The sequence below is a fragment of the Xiphophorus hellerii genome, chromosome 7, assembly GCF_003331165.1.
Source record: "Xiphophorus hellerii strain 12219 chromosome 7, Xiphophorus_hellerii-4.1, whole genome shotgun sequence".
Lineage (NCBI taxonomy): Eukaryota > Metazoa > Chordata > Actinopteri > Cyprinodontiformes > Poeciliidae > Xiphophorus > Xiphophorus hellerii.
In genome coordinates this window covers 17,145,142-17,166,987 of record NC_045678.1, presented here as the reverse complement: position 1 = coordinate 17,166,987, position 21,846 = coordinate 17,145,142, and the positions used below count along the sequence as shown (strand labels likewise).

General features: G+C 38.3%; 1 protein-coding gene across 5 annotated transcripts; it reads left to right on the top strand.

Moving 5' to 3' along the window:
• Positions 1–750: 750 nt before the first annotated feature.
• On the top strand, positions 751–21,241 carry atf2 (activating transcription factor 2). Of its 5 annotated transcripts, none has more exons than XR_004339888.1 (14): positions 751–819; positions 1,395–1,467; positions 1,718–1,814; positions 1,903–2,021; positions 2,116–2,241; positions 2,541–2,719; positions 4,649–4,763; positions 6,582–6,674; positions 7,260–7,325; positions 11,092–11,334; positions 11,631–11,837; positions 15,042–15,147; positions 17,904–17,995; positions 18,350–18,464. XR_004339888.1 is itself a non-coding variant. In XM_032567501.1 (14 exons), exons 3-14 carry the CDS (start codon positions 1,420–1,422, stop codon positions 18,580–18,582), a joined length of 1,632 nt encoding a protein of 543 aa, XP_032423392.1. In that variant the 5' UTR covers positions 768–819; positions 1,001–1,092; positions 1,395–1,419; the 3' UTR covers positions 18,583–21,241. The 5 variants fall into 5 exon arrangements, 4 of the variants coding, with proteins under 4 accessions (XP_032423391.1, XP_032423393.1, XP_032423392.1 ...); XM_032567501.1 differs by lacking the exon at positions 17,904–17,995 and adding an exon at positions 1,001–1,092 and having other exon boundaries at positions 768–819; positions 18,350–21,241; XM_032567500.1 differs by lacking the exon at positions 17,904–17,995 and having other exon boundaries at positions 752–819; positions 18,350–21,241.
• The last annotated feature ends 605 nt before the right edge of the window (positions 21,242–21,846 follow it).

Below are 21,846 nucleotides of genomic sequence, written 5' to 3'. Positions count from 1 at the left end.
CTTCTGGATTTGACTAAGCCTGGTGGACCAACACCAAAATATGCCTCCCTTAATCGTCACTGACTGTTAGCAACATCACAGTTTTGCCCATACTGCTTGGATTTTTAACTCTCATCTCTTTTCCTTGGACCAGGTAAGATTCTTCTTTCATTTTACCTTTAGGAGGGATTTAATGCAACAAATGTGGGTTGTTCTGGGTATGTCCATGTGGTGGTTCTTCAAGAAATGACTCCCGCCTTGTGAATCTCCCCCAATGGCATTTTCATCACAATCCTCTAAGGCTGTGACAGTACCTCTTGTTTGTGTATCTTCTTCCGCACTTTTTCCTTTCACTCGATTTTCCATTGATATGCTTGCAGCAATCTGTTAGTCAGTTTATTTGGCAAAGGCCTGTTGTTACTTCTGCCAGTGGCAGTCTCCTGGACACTGAAGTAAGAAATAATGTCCAGCAGAACTGCTCTATAATAATATGATAATAGAGCAGCTCTAATGTATTAAAAATGTATTGATATTCTTATGCTACCGTTTTGGGGGTTTTAATTGCTTGTAATCTATTAACCCTCAAATTAAACTGAAATAAACGTATAAATTGTAGCACTTTGTGTGTAATTAATCAATATAATACAAGTTGAACAGGCTTATCTTACATTTTAAGATGTTTTATTAATCATTCCTTCACAATATTATCTGGTACCTTCTAGTCTCCTCAACGAGAGCCGATCTTGTATGAGTGTAAGGTTTACGGAAGACTTCGACTTGCTCTCGCGATACTTTGGACAAGCCGTGGGATTTTAGAAATCGAGGGTTGTGGCAGAGGGGGTAAGTGACCACATAAACTGATAACGGATGTGTTCTCAACTGTGTTAAAATACAGCATCGGAGTGACCGTGGGCTACTCGTGTTTGGTGCAATAAAACCAGAGCTAAACTAGACGCTCACGTCTCATATGTTTACAGTGACAGTTAGCTTCTAATATGGCGACGGCTGTGTGTCAATGCAGGACTAAGGCTGCTTCATGGAAGCGACTGGAACCAGATGAACCTCTGTAGCATCCTTACAGCTGTTCTGTGAGCGCAGGGTGATTATTTACAGGTCAGATATGGGACACCCGATAGGACAAACTAACTGTTGTGTTTGAATAAAATTATCTTTACGTTTTCTATGAGAGCATGGACTTGTAAGCAACCACCGCAAACGCCCCTTATCGATAAGGCTTTGTTCAGATTTGCCCAGAGCGTTCACATTTACAATCAATGCTGCATTTATTTCCGTATTAGTATTAACTCTGATCTTTGGCAAAATTTTGACTACAGCAGTAAGGTTGTTTCACGGCTACATGTATTAACCATTGAAAATCATTCCCATATTTAAAATTGTTTTTTGTTTAATTATAGGTGGAAGTAAAAGGAACTCCTTAATATGAGTGATGATAAACCCTTCCAGTGCACTGCTCCTGGGTGTGGACAGGTAAATTCTTGCAGTTTTCAGTCATTAAAAATAAAAAAACATAGACTTTATATACCTATGTACAGTATATGTATATATATGTATATGTATATGATCCTTATCATGTATCCTCATTCATATATATATATTTGGTTACTTTACCATAAAAAGTAACCACATATAAAGATGATTGTTTTTTTTGCCACAAGATACAACATCTTTATTATGATGTTTTGTTTTTGTTTTTCATTTTTATTTATACCTTACATAGAGATTCACTAATGAAGACCATTTGGCTGTCCACAAACACAAACATGAGATGACACTGAAGTTTGGCCCAGCAAGGAATGACAATCTTATCATTGCAGGTGAGTTCACTACTAATTTCAGGTGGGCTATTTAAATGACAAGTATTTTATCACCAAGCCAGTTTACTTACAATAATGTCAATTTCAGACCAAACTCCTACACCCACCCGCTTTTTAAAGAATTGCGAGGAAGTTGGTCTCTTTAACGAACTTGCAAGTCCGTTCGATCATGACTTCAAAAAATCGACTGAAGATGACATCAAAAAGGTGTTAAACTTGCTTCCAGATCATCCTACTTTTGGGTCCATTTTGAACTTTTTTCCTGATAATCCTTGTTCTGTTTTTGGTCCTTGTTTTGCAGCTACCCCTGGATTTGTCACCTCTTGCTACACCAATTATACGCAACAAAATTGAGGAACCCACAGTTATAGACGCACATAGAGACAGCCCGCTGCCTCATCCTGAATCCACTACAAGTGATGATAAGGTAAAGCTTAAAAAACTAGACCTGGTTGACTTGTGGCTTGTGATTTTCTCTTGATTGTCTTATCAATTTAACTGCTGTATAGTTTGTGGATTTATTGCAATGAGCTGCTTGAAATACAGTACTTGTGTAATGATAACTGTCGGGCCAACAATGTGCATTCGCACAATAGTTATCGGGCCAATGAAGATTTACTTCTTCTCCTGATAAATGAGTGACTCCATCATGTTAGAGGTGTTCAATTAACTGATCTGGTGTTGATGACGCATTCCTGCAGCTATGGTCTTGTATGGTGTTTTCAGGACTTATCTTTGCAGCCAGCCTCACTGCCAACATCCACTATAGTCCACCCTGCATCCCTCCAAGTTCCCAATGTACTTCTAGCAACCACAGAGGCTAGTGTTGTAATACAGCCAGCTCTCCCATCGCCAACATCTAGCTCTGTTATTACCCAAGTCCCCTCCACTAATAGGCCTATAGTGTAAGTAACAAAATGCGTCCATTTTAAAAACATCTTAGTTTCTACCAAATCACTTGTGCAGTATATTGTGGTGAGCTTGCATTTTATGCAGCATGCGCTTGTTCTTTTGTTGTTGTTTTTTTAAATTCATTTGCATTCTGAAATTTTTTTGTTTAGCTGCAAAGAAATTATGTTGCATCAATAAAACAAAAATGATATCGGTGTTGTTCAGATACTGTGTTTATTGTTTTGAGTGAGTAGTGAAGTAAGAGATTGGGTTTTGTTTTTAATCTTCACTATTAGGAAGCATTTTTCAACCGAGTGCTCATAATCTTTGGCTGTTTGACTGACTGGGAGTCATGATGGTTAAACGTTAGATTTTTTTATTACAAATTTGCTCTCAGACAGAGTTGAATAAATCAACTGAGTTTGGACTGAAACCCAGTGTTTTATTCAGAAATGTTAATACTTTCATGAAGGTCATAAACTGTGTATATGAAACCACTTTGTGCAAATCACCATTAGCACAGGCAGCAAACAGCAACTCAGCATCATACTGCCACTACTATGCTTGACAGCTGCTACAACACTGAAGCCTGATCTTGAAAGTGCTACCTTGACATATTGTGCAGGAAGGAAATAATTTTAAGCAAACATTGTTTCTGTAAGGACGGGTGGAGAGATATCCAACCAGAATTATTCCAGAAGTTTGTTGATGGCGGTAAGAAATGTGTTTTCAAAGGGCAACTAGCAGAGGGACATTCAACTTAAAATAAAAAGATGCATTTGAAGCATGTTTGTATGTTTTTATACTGGATTTGAACACAAGTTTTGATGCATTTTGGTTAGAATTCATGATTGTTCTTCTGTGTGTGTGAAGCAAAGTATATAAATTTTTGCTAATCTATGCATTCCTTTAGCTTGTTCTAAGAATATAGTGCTACTTGAGTATAGGAAGTAGGAAACCTTTGAATTCAGTAGAGTTGTTAAGAAGAAATGTATTTTCTGGAACAAGTATTTATGATTGCAGTGAATATCAGAAGAGTTTGACAAACTCAGTTGATTTTTTTTTTCTGTATCTGCCCTGAGGAAATAACACTGTATCTGGGCAACACCGATCATTATCAGGTCTCATGTAAAGTTTTTTTTTTTGTCGAGTTGTTCCTGTATGGTCTGTGATATTTGCATTTTAGAGTAGAGGTTTAAGAACTTATCTTTTGTTTTTTTGGTTCCTTTATCTTATCTCCGTCATCTAAATATGTCATAATTGTATACTGATAATCATTCTGTCTTGTAGGGATAGTTTTGACTTTTTTTTTTCCAAGTCAGGTTGTGTGGAGTTGTCAGCAGTCAGTATTTTCCATTCAGTAGCTTGTGACCAGTTACCGTAGTTTAAAGAAATACTTTTTACCAAAGAGTGGATAAAATGATTTGGATCTGAAGTGGACATGTTCTAAAATGAATATCTTTAAACATTTTCAGGCCCAAAAAGCTAATGTTAATGCTGTTTTTATGAACACTGTGGATGGTTATCTACTTTAAAGTTTCCGGTCTTAAAAAAAAAAGTGTTAAATTTGAAACTTGCATTTTAAATCATCAGGTGACTCAGTTTCTCTGTCATGTCACTTAACTTGCTTTGTTTAGTTAAGCAGGAGTTTAATTGACAACAAGCATGGATCCTCAGTTTAAATAGCTGACTTATGCAAATCAAATAACCGTGTAAGATTGGTACTTACCCTGCTATTACCAGTTATTAGCACCAATCACAATTACTTTCTTTTTTTCCAGTAAGACTTGGGCCACTGTTTACAGCAGGTAAAGCACTGACTGTTGACAATAACTCTGCAAAACCTGAATTAAAATGAATCAGTTTATTCCTTCAAGACATTCTGTTTATGCATTGATTGTTGTTTTGTGTTTTACTTAATTGTGGTTTCTTTTCTCTTTTAGCCCAGTGACTGGTACCTTCCCTGTGCTCTTACAGTTGCCTAATGGCCAGACCATGCCAGTTGCAATACCTGCATCGATTACAAGCTCAAGTGTACATATCCCAACTACAATCCCAGTGAGTGCTGTCAAAAATAATTTGCACAAATTGAGTATTCCAGAAATTATATTCTGTGTAGCATCAGATCTTTTGGGTTTTCTGTATTTTGTCCTGTACAAACACAGAATTCAATCGCTTTAACAAATAAAGGTACTATATAGAGATTCAATCGGCTTGTAACTGGAATCAACCAGCTTTTAACTTGAGGAATTGGCTAGTTGCTGGTCAGCACCAAACTGAAGAGTCCTATGTTTGGCAAACAGTGAGTTTTGCTGACATGCTAGCTTCTCTTTTTAAATGCAAATTAAATTACTTGAAGCATATTTTTGTTTGAAAATTGACCTGGATATACATTTTCACACTTAAGTGCGAAATTATCTCGCCTGAAATATACTCAAAAACGCATAAAACACATTGTATTGTACAAAGGAACTCTGAGAGATTATTGTGATTTGGCAGTCACCTCAGAGAATGAGCGGTTGAGGGAAATAATGAACTTACAAGTAAAACAGTCTGTCAGTGCTGGAAAGAAACAGGATTTAGCTAAGCTCTTTCAGGCTTGAGGCCAGGATGCCTTACAGAGCTCTGTCCTTGTAGAATTAAACAACCAGGTTTTTATCTCTGGCACAATTGAAAGGCTGTACAAAAATGTTCTTTTGATTGTCTCTGTAATACAAACCTCAGGTGTGGTCCGTATAGTGCAACTCCCTCACGTGGATGTCTGTCGTGTTTTGCGTTGCTGCCGCGATTGTCTGCGTTCAAAGGACAGCAGGGGGCGCTGGTGGAAATTTTTTACAAAAGGGGAGCGCTGGGATTCCTTTGGGGGGCGTTTGCTCGAAGGTAAACTTTACACCTTATATGCACAACAATATCAGTTTAGACTTTGAGAAACTTGCTAAAACGGTGCTGTGTAGCATTAAATTTTGTTTAACTGGTATTGTTGTACATCTTTTATCATTTTGGTCAATTTGTGAAAGATTTAACAACTAGCATCAGAAAATGGCACAGAGCAAGAATACTTTTTTCCACTCTGATTGGCTGCTGACAGACCTACCGATTTTAACCTGAATGTTCATTCATTACATTTTTCGTAGACGCCTGTAAAAATAATTTCTATTCACATGGCCTTTTTGTCCCCTGGGAAATTATTTTTGATGATAAATACAGAAACAACCATAAAAATCAAAACATCAACAATAGTGATAGTAATATTAATAATAAAATAATATTCAGTGCAAAGAAACCTACAAATTTTTTTGATGGGGGGCGTTGAGGGACCTGGATAATGAACAGGGAGGCGCTGGCCCAAAAAAGGTTGAGAAACACTGTGATAGAGGCACAGCAGGGAGAAGCCTCCATCTCCCCTGTCTGCTGGGATAAGGAGAGCCTCTGACAAGTAAAGAAGGGCTAAAATAGATGGAGAACACGAGCCACCAGTGGGGCTCCCTCTTCCTCGATCATCTCCTCCTCCCTACTCCTCTCATGTGTTCCCCACCTCCCTCACTGTCTCGCTGTCAGCGGCTGTGAGAAGAGGCCTGAATCTGGCCTTCTGACTCGTGTCTCTCCATCCTCTCCTCATCTTCCCTGTCCATATGCTCTCACTCAGGCAGGCAGAGGTTCATTAGCGTGCACGCTGCATCTCCATGTGGCGCTGCCTCCGCAAAATAACAGGCCATCCAACCTAATGAGGCTGAGATATGGGGGGAAGCTCTGAGAGTCTGCCATAGCTGTTAGTGTTTGTGTTGCGGGGTGAGGTGGAGGGGGCCAACACCAGGCTTTTTCCCACCGAAGACTAATTTTCTCTGGTCTGATCTGTGTCTGTGTCTCTGTTGTCAGCTTGTCAGACCTGTCACCGTAGTGCCTGCCGTCCCTGGAATCCCTGGACCTCCCTCGCCACAGCCTCAGCCCGTCCAATCAGAAGCAAAGCTGGTATTTATTAGCTCATTTACATCAGATATCATTTCCATGCTGTGTCTGTTATTTCCCATTTGAGGGAGATGATAACAGCCAAGGTAATAAGAGGATCTAGCATTAAAGGAGTAATACAATGGTTAGCCTTTTCCCCCCAGTAAGATTTTAATTACATCTTTTTTCAATCAACAATCCTTCTGGAGTTGATCCACTCAAAAACATGACACTTATGTGTCATGTTTTTTGTGACACACAAGTCACAAAAAACATTACATGTTTTAGTCATTTATAAAACAACATGTCATACAATATATTATACCATCTTTGGCAAAATGTTATCTACAAATAATAAAAATGATCATTTAGTGTTTTATCAGACATAGTTTTAGAACATAAACTAAAGTTAGACTTTAAATTAGCTGGTTAGTGGTATTAGATTATTTTGAGCTGAACTAGCCGTTGACGCTAACACTTCGGTTGAAAACTCAAAAATCTGTTTTTTTTTTTTTTTTTACAACACTCTTCAGAGTGTTGTGAAGAATACTTAAAGCCCACTTTCAGATCATCACTTATTCTGTGATCGTCACGTCTTTTACGCCTCAAGTCTTAACACCGAATCGGGATTTGAAGTCGGACAACCAAAATCACTTCCCTGATCCACCTCAGAGGGTATTCCCAAACTTGTAATTATTATGAACTTAAAGCAGTGAAAAATATTTCTTTAAAGAGTGTGGAATAGTGATTTGAAACAAAGCAAAAACAGCATCAGCACAAGTTTTTCACTAAGTAGTGGTACAGCAAGATTTTCCTGTGTTGCTGATCTAACACAGGAAATTTGACACAGGATCTGAGAAATATGATGACCAACAGGATGAGCTAAAGGTTCGGAGCGTGTTTCCTCAACAGATCATGCAGTGACACATACAGTAAAGATCGATAACCACTACTACTCGGGCAACACTATATAGTTTTATTTTATGCAAAATGAAGTTTCTAAGATGCAATAAACCTTTTTATATGTCATTTTAACCGACCTATTGGGAACACCCTGAAATAAACATAAAAAGTTGCTTCGATAAAAATAATATATTATTAAAATTAAGATGTCAAGAGTTGTGGTAGGTCATTAAAAGTGCCTTAAAAGTCTCGAGACGACTACTAATCCTTTATATGGGATCAGGAAATTATTGTGTTGTGTAATCCAGTATTGTCCCTTACAGTTTGTGGGGTTAACTTTAACTCATCATTTTATGTCAGGCCCATTCAACATATGCAGATAAATGAGGTATGATCTGAAAGGCGCTACAGAGCTTCACAATTAGAAACACTGAAGGTGTGAACAGCAAATTTAAGGCGCCTGAAATGTCAAGACTATAATTATTTTGTCTTTGCTCATAAAACCTATTTTTACAGCAAGTGCTATCACACACACAGTTACATTGCTTTGGGTTCTAATATAACTAAAAAGACTGCTTGTTACAGGATGTGTAGAAAAAAAGCAATTGGAAAGCTATGAATATGAATATATTTATTAAAGATGATTCAGTATAATTTATTTAAATTAAGTTAAAAGTATAACTTAATTTTATTAAGGTATAGTTATTAATTAATAATAACCTTTCTCAGACACATAAGTCACGAAAAACATGACATATTATCTAAAATTCAGCAAAAATAGAATCAGATAAAAGCAACATGAAACAATGTCTCTCCTGTTTGAGAAAAGACACAGTAGGAAAACATTTACGATGGGATTATTGATGATTTGTTACAACAATTTCTAAAAAGAAAGCTGTTATGTGCAACGTATGACTTCTTCCAGGAACTCTGATAACTGTACAGAAATTATTATTTTTTTGGCATCATTTTGTTTCCTTCCCAGCTTGAACCACCTGCTGGAAACTATCTCCGAAACAACATTCAATTGAATAAGGCATTTGTTGTTATGCAGGTAATAGAGGAAAAAAAAAGTTTTGTAATTTGTACCTTATTTTTTTCCTTATCGTTTTTTTACTTCCGACAATGACATTTTAAAAATGGATTTTGTATGGTGTCTCATGGAAAGATAACAAGACGTATTTGTGCTAAAGAAATGCATCATATTAACCCTCTATGGTGTGAGGGCAGTCACAGCAGTCCTATATAACAGAAGTGATAGTTAAAGCCCACTGTTCTGAAGTGTGTGGGCGGGAGATCAGAGGCAATATGATGAAGCATAGATCACGGAACCCGTGAACATCGTGTAAGTGTTCACAGCGTGCTCTGCCTGTGGAAATTATCAGCCAAGCCGTAAAGAAGTGTGCGTGTTGAGTGGGAAGGACTGATCCTGACTGGTGGGGAATAATAGAGGGCGGGGCAGGGAGTTATTCAAGATCATGCGGAGCAGAGATGACAAACGCCGAGACATCGTTTTGCACAGCACGCCGTCACCAGGGCCAACCTGACGGGAAGGAGGAGGGGCACGAGGGGGGCAACGAGCGAAAGCCAGCTGGGGGCATCCTGGCAAACGCTCAGCGAGGCACATTAAGTCAGCCTCACCCTGCATGGAACCTTTTGTTCAGCAGAATCCTGCCTGACCTGCATCCCCCCCTCCTCCGCCCTCCTCACTAGCGGCGCCTCCCACCACACTCGGCTCATCAGCAAACACCTAATGAGCCTGCATCAAGAAAACAGACCCCCAGCTCAACCTGCCCGCTTCCCACCCCCACCCGGCGAGGGTAGCCGGCGTAGACGGCACTTTACAAGGACTGATGATGCTGCAAAGACCACAATAATGATAATTAACTTGCTGAATTTAGAAGATTATGCTGTTAATTAGTTGCAAAATAAAGATAAGTAATATAGTAGCAGATGGTTGAATAACACCCATGAGATGGAGGGTTATTACACTGATGAGGTTTCCATGGCAGAGATGAAATATGGATCTGACTGGCTTTTCCCTCATTCTGCAGGCCATTCCAGGAGAATAATATCTTGTTTCTGCCAGAAGAGCTTCTGGAAGGGTATTACACGATAAACTAATTTGGTAGATAGATTGGTCTGGCAAAGGTAGCTGTTAGAATAATGCGGTGCTCTGTTTTGCCATGTAAATGTATTCTCTCTCACTTTGTTATTGCTTGGAGCCTCATTCACTTTCACCTTGTTTGCCGAAGGTTTGATGTTGAAAAAATTGACCTGTGAATTTCACACATCGGTTTGTAGAGGAGGAGATCCTGCAAATAGACAGTTTTTACCTCAAGTTATCAGTAGATTTCACCAAACACCCTTTTTTGAGTCACTACGAAACATGCGATGTAATTGTGTGGAGCCTGGCAAGTTGTGATAAAAATGGGAAAGATGAGGTTTTTAACGGGTCTTTTGGTAACTATCACTTCAGCTAACCAACAACATTTAATACAGTTGTGTGTGTGAAGTAATCCAGTATCATATACACAGGATTTGTTTTAGCTTATATGTGTTTTAGTAGCAATATCATGAATCAGCCGTATTTTTTCTTAACAATCTATGAAGAAAACTTGAATATTAATTCTTACTACACTAAATCGAGTCAAACATGCAGTAAAATTGAGTATTTTATAGTATCTAGTAAATGTTCTCAGCAATAACATGAGGAGTTTTTTCCTGTTCCGTCTCTGCAGCTAGTGCTAAGCCTTCTCTGAAGCAAGTTTTTAAGAGCTACTAACTAAAATTTTTTTAAACCATTTTTATTTCAACTTTTCCAACACAACTCTCTCTCTCTCTGACAGCATGTACTACAGTTGGAAAGTTGCCTTTTGGCTAATTCTGGCACTTTTATATTGATATAGTTATCAATATGCATTTCCCCTTTTACATTTTTAACTAGCCTATAGCATTGTATGACTTTAGAAGTTAGCAGCTATAAAAGTATTCATAATCTTGCTTATTTATGGCAAATGCTTCAATTTCTAACACAGCAACTGCAGAGGGGTAAAAAGCTTTAAAACTAATGTATTTTTATTGCAGAATCAAAATATTACACTGGAAATATGTTGAAAAATTCAAGGTTATGATGTGTGCAATAATTCAAAGTTATTAGTGGAGCCTGCTAATTATTTTCCACAACTTTTTCTTCCAAGTGCATTACCTCAGCTGGCTGATAGGGTTTAATGACTGTATTGCCAGTGTGCATTTTTTTAATGTTGAGAATGGTAATAATACTTTTTAACATCCCATTATTTCTAAAAACAAATTATTGAGAACAATGAAAATAATTTTAATAATTTGAGAGATGCCTGTCTGATTTCCTATCAGATACAAACTTCCTGGTTTATTAAAAAATAATTTTAAATCCAAATATCTGAGATGTATTAATAAGTTAGGGTCTAGCTGTGTATACATAGTTTTAAACCACTTCTTGTTTATAATAATTGTTTTTCGAGCTGTTCAGTGACTATCTGTCCTCTTCTGTTCGCAGAAACTGAAAGCCACATTAAGCCAGCAGCTTCCTCAGGTAACCAATGGAGATGGAGGCGAGGTCCAGAGCAGTGCAGTAACCCACACCGTTAATCCCGCTTCCCCTGCTCCGACCCCGACTCCAGTCCCGACTCCAACCCCGGTGCCGGCTGCGATCCTAACTCCGGCTCCCCAACTGCCTACAACTGAGGAAGCCTCCACACATTCCCTTCAGCAGCCAGCCACCTCCACCACAGAAACACCCGTAGGTTTTCATGCCAACAGTCCAACTTGTATCCTCAAAACACCCCATTTAGTGGCAGAAGATGTTATTGAGGTGTGCCTCTAAAATTCAGGAGGTATTTTAATGATGCTCTGTTTGCACAAAACAGAGTATCAAAGAACAAATTTGACAACTGCTTTGATAAGATTTTTTTGTGCTGAAACTCTATTTTTGAAATTTAGTATATTCTCACTACCCTAACTAGTGCTGAAGTTTTCCCATGAGCAGTTATTGAACGTTGTTTTTAGAACTACATGCTTCCTATTGTCACCTTCCAGGCTTCCCCTGCCCCTCCTGTGCCAAACCCTCCAACCACAGGGGGCCGGCGGCGCAGAACCACCAGCGAAGACCCCGATGAGAAGAGACGCAAGTTCCTAGAGCGTAACCGGGCCGCAGCTTCTCGCTGTCGGCAGAAGAGGAAAGTGTGGGTCCAGTCTCTGGAAAAGAAGGCCGAGGACCTGGGCTCCATGAATACACAACTACAGGTGATCCCAGGCACCTTTTGCATGCAACAACCTGTTTATTTAATTTTTTTGTGTGTGCTAGAATTAAAATGCATAAATATGTGTGTGTATTCATCATGCATCATGAAGAGATGTTACACACTCTTTTCCTCCTCTGCTGTGATGAAGTCATTAAAGCCGATTAAGCGGAGCTGCCGTGTGACAGCAGTAGAGTGTGAGCCCTTTACGTCGATACGTCCCTGTCAATAAAGATGTATCCTCCAGATGTCAGCCGCACACAAGCGTGTCGCCGCTTCTGTCTCTGCAGTTTACCGAATGGCCTCAAAAATCTCCCAGGGAAAAGGTGTCTTTTTGAACCTTCATTTCGCAGGAAGCAATTAGGATCTGATGCTGACAAGTTCGAAACAGTTCATGTGTCTGCTGTCTCTGTTGATAAGTGTGAGTCGGGGGTGCGGCACATCGGTGTTCCAGACAATTAAATGAGATGTGATGTTTACTTGCTTACCGTCTTGTTTTTTTGTTTTTTTTGGATAAAAGCAGAGTGAGATACGGAGGAAAGAGGAGGGGAATACTCGGCAGCATAAAAAAATGCTTCAGAACAAAACAGCGTTCAAAATCAAGTTATCACCACATTTCATGGTTGTTCTGTCTACAATTACATTTGAATGAGAGAGGATCAAAACCAAGACATAGGTGAGTAAGAGCAGATATATAACATATACCTGAAAACAGGTATCTGAGAAACAGAGAAAAGTGTCCCTGCTAAACAAGAGGGGAACAACATGTGGTAGAGAATATAAGGCCACTTTATATCAAAGCATTAATCAGCAGAGCAGCTTTTGTGTGGAGAAAAAAAAGGAAAAGAAACCCATGCTGACATGGCCCAGCTGATCAGCGAAACTGCCTCTAATGATGCACAATTATTTTAACATCATCCTTAACTGGCTTTTTAATGAGGTGTCAGACCAGACAGCTCATAGGGCTCCCAGCATTACCCAAGGCCCAATTGCGACTTTCGATTAAGTTAGAAACGAGTTTTAACTCTCCATTGTCCTGTTTAGGTTACTTTAACTTGTAGCTGTGGTGTAATTTGATGTAAATGATCCTTTAAAGTAAGCGGCAGATCTGCTGTCATGCTCCCTGTGTCACTTTTTTAGCCAAAACTTTATCTCTGTAATAAATTGGAAGGAGTATTAAAAAAAGAGCCCACCTGTGTTTATATTAGCTTTAAATGGCGGCAGATATGCTGGAAGCATTCTGAAAATGGTGCTGGCTACATGTGATACACATGCTCCTTCCAGCTGTGTTTAAATCTGGCTTACAATAGCTCAGCCCTGCCAACACCAGCAAAACCAAACAGATGGAATCAGATAAATTGGCTGCTTTTAAACTAATAGATTAAGCCACTCTCAGTCCTTTAAAGGAGAAGAGAAGGAGCTTAAATCTGCCACTGGTTGTTGCGCGGGCCCCTGGCCGCTCTAAATCCAGTTAAAGTCACCTTCAGCGTAATGTGGCTCTCTTTTACGACATGCAGAAATCCTCAGCTCTCTTGGGAGCTGTAACGACACAGGAGTGTAAATCTCTGCAGCCTCTACGAAGTTGTACTGACAACCCTAACAGCTCACCTCTGACAAATGTGCTGGTTGGTAGCCAGTGAAGGCCCATAATTATTGTGCAGCAAGCAGTGTTTTATACTTTATCCTCTATTAATTTATTATATCGTTTCTCCTTTCTTGTGTTTGTTGTTTTCTCAGGGGAAGAAATGCAAGTTCCCCGGAATAATGCACAGCACTAAAGTACAAATGGGGTCCTGAATATTGTAATTTAATGATTTCGTCATTAGCTCTAAAAAAATGTAGCTATTCCTACGGGACGAAACAAAGGCAGATAGAAGCTGTACTTGTGTGTACGTGTTATTATTCATGTTTACTGCATGGATGAGAGAAAAAGCTTTTGCCTATTCTAATGGCCATGGTCATGGGTGACATCTAGTGTCATAAGGTGCAGATTGCAACCACGTCAAAACCAAATATCTGCCTTTTTAGCTTTAGTCCAGCTAGAGTACGAGGCTGTTCAAAAACACTATTATTTATGAGCTTATTTATTAGCTTATATAGAGGCTGTTCAAAAACACTATTATTTATTAGCAAGATGTTAGAATTGACCAAGATGTCAGCTTACAAGAGAACAACAGAAATAAATATGTAAACAATGTCTAATAGGCAATTTTATAAGTGTAAAATAGTAGTACAACATCTAACACACAGACATAGAATTTTCCTTCTTGGAAGTTGCTTTCCGCCTTTAAATATTTTAATACACAAAATCTGTGATATGCTGAATTTTGATTCCCAAAATCCAGAAAGGAAGCTTTGACCTGCTAATGCTGATTTTAGCCTATTGAGATTTCTCTTTAAGACAATAGAAAAAAAAAAATGAAATAACAGCAATTTAAATACATGTTTTATCATTCCTGGTGTGACTTATCATATTAGAAGTAAGGGGAATGTAACATCATGTTTGACAGAGGATTTGATATAAATATGGTTCAACAAATACTTTGAAATGAAGACAAATTGCTGATCATTTTGACATTTTAAGCTTTTTTTGGCCGATTAAAGGTAATAAATCTTTAGTCTCTGTGTCAATTCTCCAGAGAATGTAGGTCCTTACCTACATATGAGATTTCATTTCTGAATTCAGTATGTTTTATATCAGGCATGATTTGAAAAGCTTAAAGCTGAGCAACTTTGTAGTCTGTTCAGCCTTCCTGTTATCACTTTGAAGTCTCGCTATCTTCTTCTGTTTCCTATAAAATTCCCCTGTCCGAATTTGTAAATGTCTCATTGATACTGAGCTTACTAAACCAAAGAGTGTTGCTCTTAGTATGACTTGGTAGTGATTAGTATGAATTAAATGATTGAAAAAAAAAAAACTAATTGTTTCCAACCGGCCAGGTTGATCAAATTGAAAATATTCAGATTTTGCTCACCAGCTGATGTACTGGAGCTCCTCTAGTGCAAAAAATGCATTTCACTTATTTTTATTTTTAAATCTGTTTTTATATTTCTGTTTACAGATATGTCTAGCTTAAGAAATGTATCTACTTTATAAAAATACTTGAAAAGCGGTGGTCTACATCTGATCTTGGTGTTGTGGGGAACCTCCTTTCTGAAGAGAGACCAATTTCTTTGACTGTCGTTGTGTGTCTCTTGTTTCCCCAAGAATGAAGTCACCCTGCTGAGAAACGAAGTGGCTCAGCTGAAGCAGCTTCTTCTGGCTCATAAAGATTGCCCTGTAACCGTCATGCAGAAGAAGTCTGGCTATCACAGTGAGTAATGTTCCATTATTCTCAGCCTGAGGCTGCATGTGAAACGTGTCTAAAATGAGCTCCAGCTAAGGACATGTCTTAGCAGAAAGAACCATCGACATGCTAGGCTCTATTCTTCTTGTTTATTCTCCGTAAAACTTTTCAGAACTTTAGATCTTTATTGGTGGTGCTGCTGTTCCCATCCTTTCAGAGAGGCCACAGCTGGCGTGTGAAATGCTTTTCGTCATCTGGCGCCCAGATAAACATTTGTGAGATGACGTTAAATGTCTGTGCTCTTCAAGCAGGGTGTCTTGTTTTATTGCTTCACCTGTATGTGGTGATTAAACTTTTTTCCCCCCATCTAATGTTTTCAGCTTACAGTGATCATCTTTATCAACACTTAAAAGACTGTGCTGATTCTGAAGTTCTTAATTTAAATTTCTTGTTGTCAGCTTACTCTGCAGAGCATCATAATATGTTCTCATTTAGAATCATTTCACTGATTTTTCTTCGTTTTCCTCAGATGGGGCCTCTTGTCATTTTGGTTTTGTGGTCATAACTTACCTCCCCTCACAGATGAGGCACTCTGCAAAAAAAAAAGATTGCAACACACCCCCTCCTCCACACTGTAGCCCTAAACACATCGCCAGACTTGTATTGACAGTGATTGCCACCAAAATGAGTCCATTAAAGCAGCAGGCTTGTCAAGACTGCAGAAAATTTTCATCGTGGATCGTCCGCCAAGCAGCCCTGTTCATTATGCATCTCTTATTGCCTACCATCCCACAGACACACTTCCTGTGCATGATGGGACTCAGGGCGTCCAGGCTGGAGTTGAAGGCTCATTTGGTGTGGTGCAGATATTGTTCTTAGTGGCATCCACAAAAGAATATGGCCCTCTTTCCTCTCCAAGATCTCTCCTCTCTCCCTCTGGATATTTGTAAAGGTTGACACTTGAAGCACTTTTTGTCCTGTTTTGGAGGAATCACCCAGATACATCAATTGATGTGTTTGGCCAGACAGATTTAATATGAGCATAAACAAAAAATCTGGTTCATATAGAGGCTGGAAAAAATTGAAATGAAATATCAAACATTTACTCTGACATTAATCAAAATAAAATTTTTTAGAGTGTTTGAAAACTATTAAAACATTGTTAGATGTCCTTTCTTAAACTTCTCACTGTTTGTTTTATATACATTGCATCAACAGAACTGTCTTTATTCCAGCTTTTAAAAATGTCTAATGTGCTTTTATGAATAATATAATCTATAATTAAATTTGTGCATACATCTTTTGTATTTTAAATAGACAAATGAACAGCAATAGTGTAAAGTAAATATACATATTTCTTACAAATGAAAAATTGAGAAGTGTGGTATCAATTTTTGATTTGCCTCCCTTTATTCTGATACCACCAAATAAAATCTTCTGCCACCAATTACATTCAGCAGTCACATAATTAATAAATAGAACATATGTATGTGTGTAATTTAATTTCAGTTTTAATCCAGATTTTTTGATCAGAGAGGTTTGTTGGAGAACAATAGTGGCAACATGAAGATCAAGGAACACGAGAGAGGACAGAGAGGAAAACCTGTGGCGACATTTAGGTCATGAGACAAAAGGTCAAGGTTCAAACAGCTTAATTCACCAGCTGACAATTGAAAGCAGTAAACAAAGAAATAGCAAATAAGTTTATTGTAACTTTGAAGGAGATGCGGAGATCTGAAAATCTGTTTGAAGGACAGCAAAAAGCTTTTGGATTCCACAACTCCTGACGATTATTTAAAATGTTATGTGACCACCATGATCAAACCATTCCCAATGTAAAATATTGCATTGATAGTGGCAGCATCATCCTGTGGGTATGTTTTTCTTCCACAAGGATCTGGTAGCTGATTGGATCTGATGGGAGTAAAATACAGGGCAATCCTGGATTAAAAATATATTAGACCAGAGCTACAGTGGAATGATTTAGAACAAAGCATATTCATGTGTGAAAATGACCTAGTCAATGTCCACATTAAATTCAAATGAACAATGACAAAATGTGGAAAGGCTCCAAAGGCAGGATTACTGTTTCAAGGCAATGAGGACCCCCTTGTTGGGAGTCTCAGAAATAATCTACTTTGCTAATGAGTAAAGTCTTTTTATTAAACTCTGACCAATCCACTAAAGATCTCATCAAGCTTTATGTTTTCCCTGTTACAAATCCCATAAGGCTTCTCCGCCCTCCAGACCCTGTAATACCCTTCATCGTCTTGCCCAGGCGTAGCCGTGGCAGGTGGAAGGGAATAGCCCAGACTGCCCCACAAACAAGCCAGGACATGGTTTCGCTTGGCAAGCCGAGCTGTCCATCTGTTTACAGCGAAGGCCCGCTTAAAAAAAGCCCAACAAAAAAAACAAGACAGCGGAAATAAGCCCTCTTTGCCATGGGAAGCAGAAATTTAGAGTATTATGATAAATCCACTGGCCACCACTTAGTGTTGTTAAAAGTAATGATGTTCACTTGAACATGAAACAAAACTCACCAAGTTAATTTATTCTGAAGTTAACCTCCTGAAACAGAATTTTAAAAAAGCACTTTAGGGTGGGAAGGTGGCTGAAATCTCATCTTTTTTTTGGAATCTTTTACATTCTCAGAGACCCAGTCATTAATTACAGAGAGCCATAACAAGTGACTTCATATCATTAGCCATATTAATTATCATTGTGCTCCTTATTCCTGTATGAAACAGAGCATGAGAGTGGAGTCTCTTTTTTTTTTCCATCAGGATCCAATTAATTCAAGGCAACTGCCTAACAGCTGGTGGCATTTCGACTCCAAGTCTTCCCTACTCTCCAGTGTGAGCATCATTAAAATCAGGTGCTGTAATCATCTGTCGCTGCAGTAGTTGGCAAGGTAACAAGAAACAAATGAGAATGCAGTTAGGGATGGGAAACAGTGCCACATGCCCCAGAATGTAATGCACCCTTATGATGTGGGTTTAAATTGACACTGGAGCATTAATTAAAGGAAAGAGGTGCAAAAGTAGCATTATGGGGATTAATGAAATGGTTTGCAAACTCCACATGCAGATAGCTGTTTTGCATGTAATTAGGCTGCTGCAACAAAGCTATCCCGAGCCTTTTGGATTTCATGTGCTAGAATGTAATCCAATCAAGCGGCATTCTGAGCACGGTAGGCAACGTAACCGAATATTTCCTGATGCCTTTACAGTCTCCGACAAAGACGAAAGCTGCGAGGAGATGTCCGTCCCCAGCAGCCCGCAGAATGAGGCCATCCAGCACAGCTCCGTCAGCACCTCCAACGGGGTCAGCAGCTCCTCCTCCTCCTCAACGACCCCGGCGGTCTCAGCCCCACCCAGCGCCGCTGCGGCCACATCAAAGCAGAGCACAGAGGAGAGCCAACCGCGGAGGGCCAGCACCCGGTCCCAGCCTTCAGGGAGCTGATCATCCCAAACTGTTCCAGAGCATCCCACACTGGAGCGCTAATGGCCCTCAAACCTTTTTGTGACAAACAGAGGAAAGGGGCTCTCTCTCGGCTTCAGTTGTGGACCATACACTTTAATTTATTCTTGATTGTTTGGGTAAATGTTTGTTAACTTTTGTACTTGATAGTCTATGCTTTTAAAGATGCAATGTTTTCTCTTCACAAAAGAAAAGCACTTTAGGTGTAACTTGTACAAAATGTTGCTTTTAATTGTTTTCATATATGTTTGACTTATTTATTTTGTACGGCAGCAAAAAACAAAAAAGTATTTAACAAATTAACATTTTCTCAACTATTCTACTTCTAACGGGGTTATTGAGATGAAATCCACACCTAATCTTGGTTACAACAAAACTGTGTGCACATAAGAATTATTTTTAATAAACTAGGATTTAGCTTATTAACTATGTAAAATTGGATGGAACTTAGAGCAACCTTTTTGGTAATAACAGCTTCAATACAAGAAAAACAACCCACACTGTCAGGTTCCTACCTCCAAACTTAGCTGCTGGTGTGGCATTTTTGGGTTGACATCCAACGCTATTTTTCACCAAAACATGTTGTGTCCAAAGGCATCCTAACAGTTTAATTTTAGTCTGATTCTCACTGTATTTCATTGACTTGCCAAAGTATTTTACAGTAAACTTTAAATGAGCATCAGAATGTTTTCTTTTTTCTTCAGCAGAGAAGTCTTGCACTTGCACCCCAGGTTGAGTGACTTATTTTCATTTTCAGGGAAAAAGTGAACTTGCTAAATCTATCTGAATTTCTCTTTGATTGGTCCTTTGTTCTCGAGCAACTCTTCTGAGTATTCTATTGACTCCTCTGTCATCAACTCAATGATGCGCCGAAGTGCTAAGACTCAAATCGGAAAAATGCAACTGCAGTGGAATCAGTATGTTTTGCAGCAATAATGTTGGAAAGGTCTTGAAAAAACTCTTTGCTTTTATCAATCATGAGATACTTATTCATATGCCATTTAATTGGACTAAACCTAATGATATTGATTTGTACTGATATAGAGGATAGCTTTCTAAATGCTAGCAGATTTGTTTTGTTTTCTGGCTTTCTGTGACTTTTTTCAACTTTTTCTGCTTAATGATTATCCGCTCCCACTGCACCTTATTACACACGTCTGAATTTATGTATCTATTCGTTTTGATTTCTTTCTATATTTGCATTATTTTGGTTCTCACTAACCTATGGTGTGAATTTCATGCAAATATTCCCATTTGAAAACTACTTACTGAGAAAAAAGTTAAGGTGTTTAACACTTATATTACCTGCTGTATCTTATTCTTTTTCAATTGAAGGCAGTCATTTACTCCATCATTAAGTTTACCAAAGTGCTTAGAGGCTCATTTTGTCTTAACTGATTTATAAGCACTCTCTTTGATGAAGGTTTTTTTTTTTTGTATTTTGTATTTTTTGACCATTTTGCACATATTTAAGAGATGACGGGTTTTACTTTTCAAGAGTTTGTTGAGCACTGGCAGCTTTTTAGAAGTAGATTTTTGAATGCTGACACAAACATTACTTAGCTGAATTTGGCTGAGCTCAGCCGTAGTGTTGTAGTGCAAGTCTGAATGTTTGAGCTCACCTCTGCATGTAAAATAGTCTGAGGGAGGAGAGCTGCTTAGATCTGTGTGTTTTCTCATTAACATTCCAGCTGTAGCCTGATTGTCCCTGAAGCAGTGATTGTAGGATTGCAGTACCTTTTTCTTTCTATTTTTCAGTCTGTGGTGATGTTGACCTTATTCAGTGCCATTAATGTATTTTGCATAAATACCTTCTGTAAAATTTTTTAAATGCCAATTAAGCTTGAGTTGATTGTTGTTTTCCCAGATTTAAAGGGGCCCATGAACATGTTTGTTCTGCAGAGATTTTCCTGCTTCGTAAACTGTTCGCTTTGCAAGTGACTCTTTATGGCTTTAGCATATAATGCAAAACTCTTCAGAACATTAAGGTTTCCGTGAACAAGAACATTTTTAGGAAACATTGTAAAAAAAGCCATCAATGTATCATATGTTGTCCTTCTTAATATTTGATTTGATAGGGCTTTAGGATCTCAGCTCCATTAGCTGTTAAACTGACTCTTTAGGATGCACCTCTTATTGACTCAATAGGGTTATCATGTAAAATGCCATCATTCAGATGTGAACTGGAATTACATTAGTTACACTACAGCTAAAGCTCCTGAGTCATTATGACTATTGAAGTAACCGTAAGAAACAAATTTCAACTTTAAAAGTCAGTTTGCCTTTTCCTTCTTAGTCTGTACTGGCTTACTACTGTGTAGTTTTATAAACAGCTAACACATTGTTTTCTTAAGATGTGATTTTTAAGGTTTTATTGTTATGTGCTATCTGCATGAGATAACAATTCTCTGCGAGAATTTTACTGTTTATGTCTGAATTAAGAAAACAATATGAAACAAGTTATTACAACTTGACTTGTAGACGTTTCTGTGATTTTTGTTTTTGTTTATTTCACCCTAGCTGTATGGCTACAAACGGGTTGTGATACTGTGTTGACAGTGTAATTGTAATGTGAAAGTTCTGTAAAAAAAAAAAATTAACTGATAAGTTGTTGTAATAAACCTTTTAATAACTCTTTAAATAGGTATCTGTCTTACATTTGGATGTTGTGCATGAAAAACATCTGATTTCTTTATTTGATTTCATAAAGAACGTAAACAGTCATTATGGGACTGGTATTGAAACAATAACCTCCACAGCAGTTTGATTGTTGCTCAGACCAAAATCCTAATGAATATTTACTTTGGTGTAGACTGCCACCTGGTGGAGAATCATAGCCCTGGTTTAATGTCTGCACTGTCAAACCTACGTATATTACGTGACACGGCTTGCTTTATAAGGATTTGAGGAATACAGAAATGCAGGTTTTGTTGTCCTAATGGCAAAAAAATTGGACACAGCAGCAAGTTAAATATCTATGTTCCATTATGGACTTGAAAAAACGGGCATTGGATCAATGAAAAAGTGGAGCCATGTGGTTCTAATTAATCAAAACAGTATTTGAATCTTGTGTGGAATAGGAACATATTTTCTGAGTTTTGCTGTATAACTTGTGTTATAACTTATGAGGTTAAAAGTGTAGCAGAAACAACCAAACATTTGCTGAAATTATTAATTGGATCAAAATACTAAAGCTGCATCTGTAGTATTTGGCCACAAGCTCGAAAAAGCTTAAGCAGTGATTAT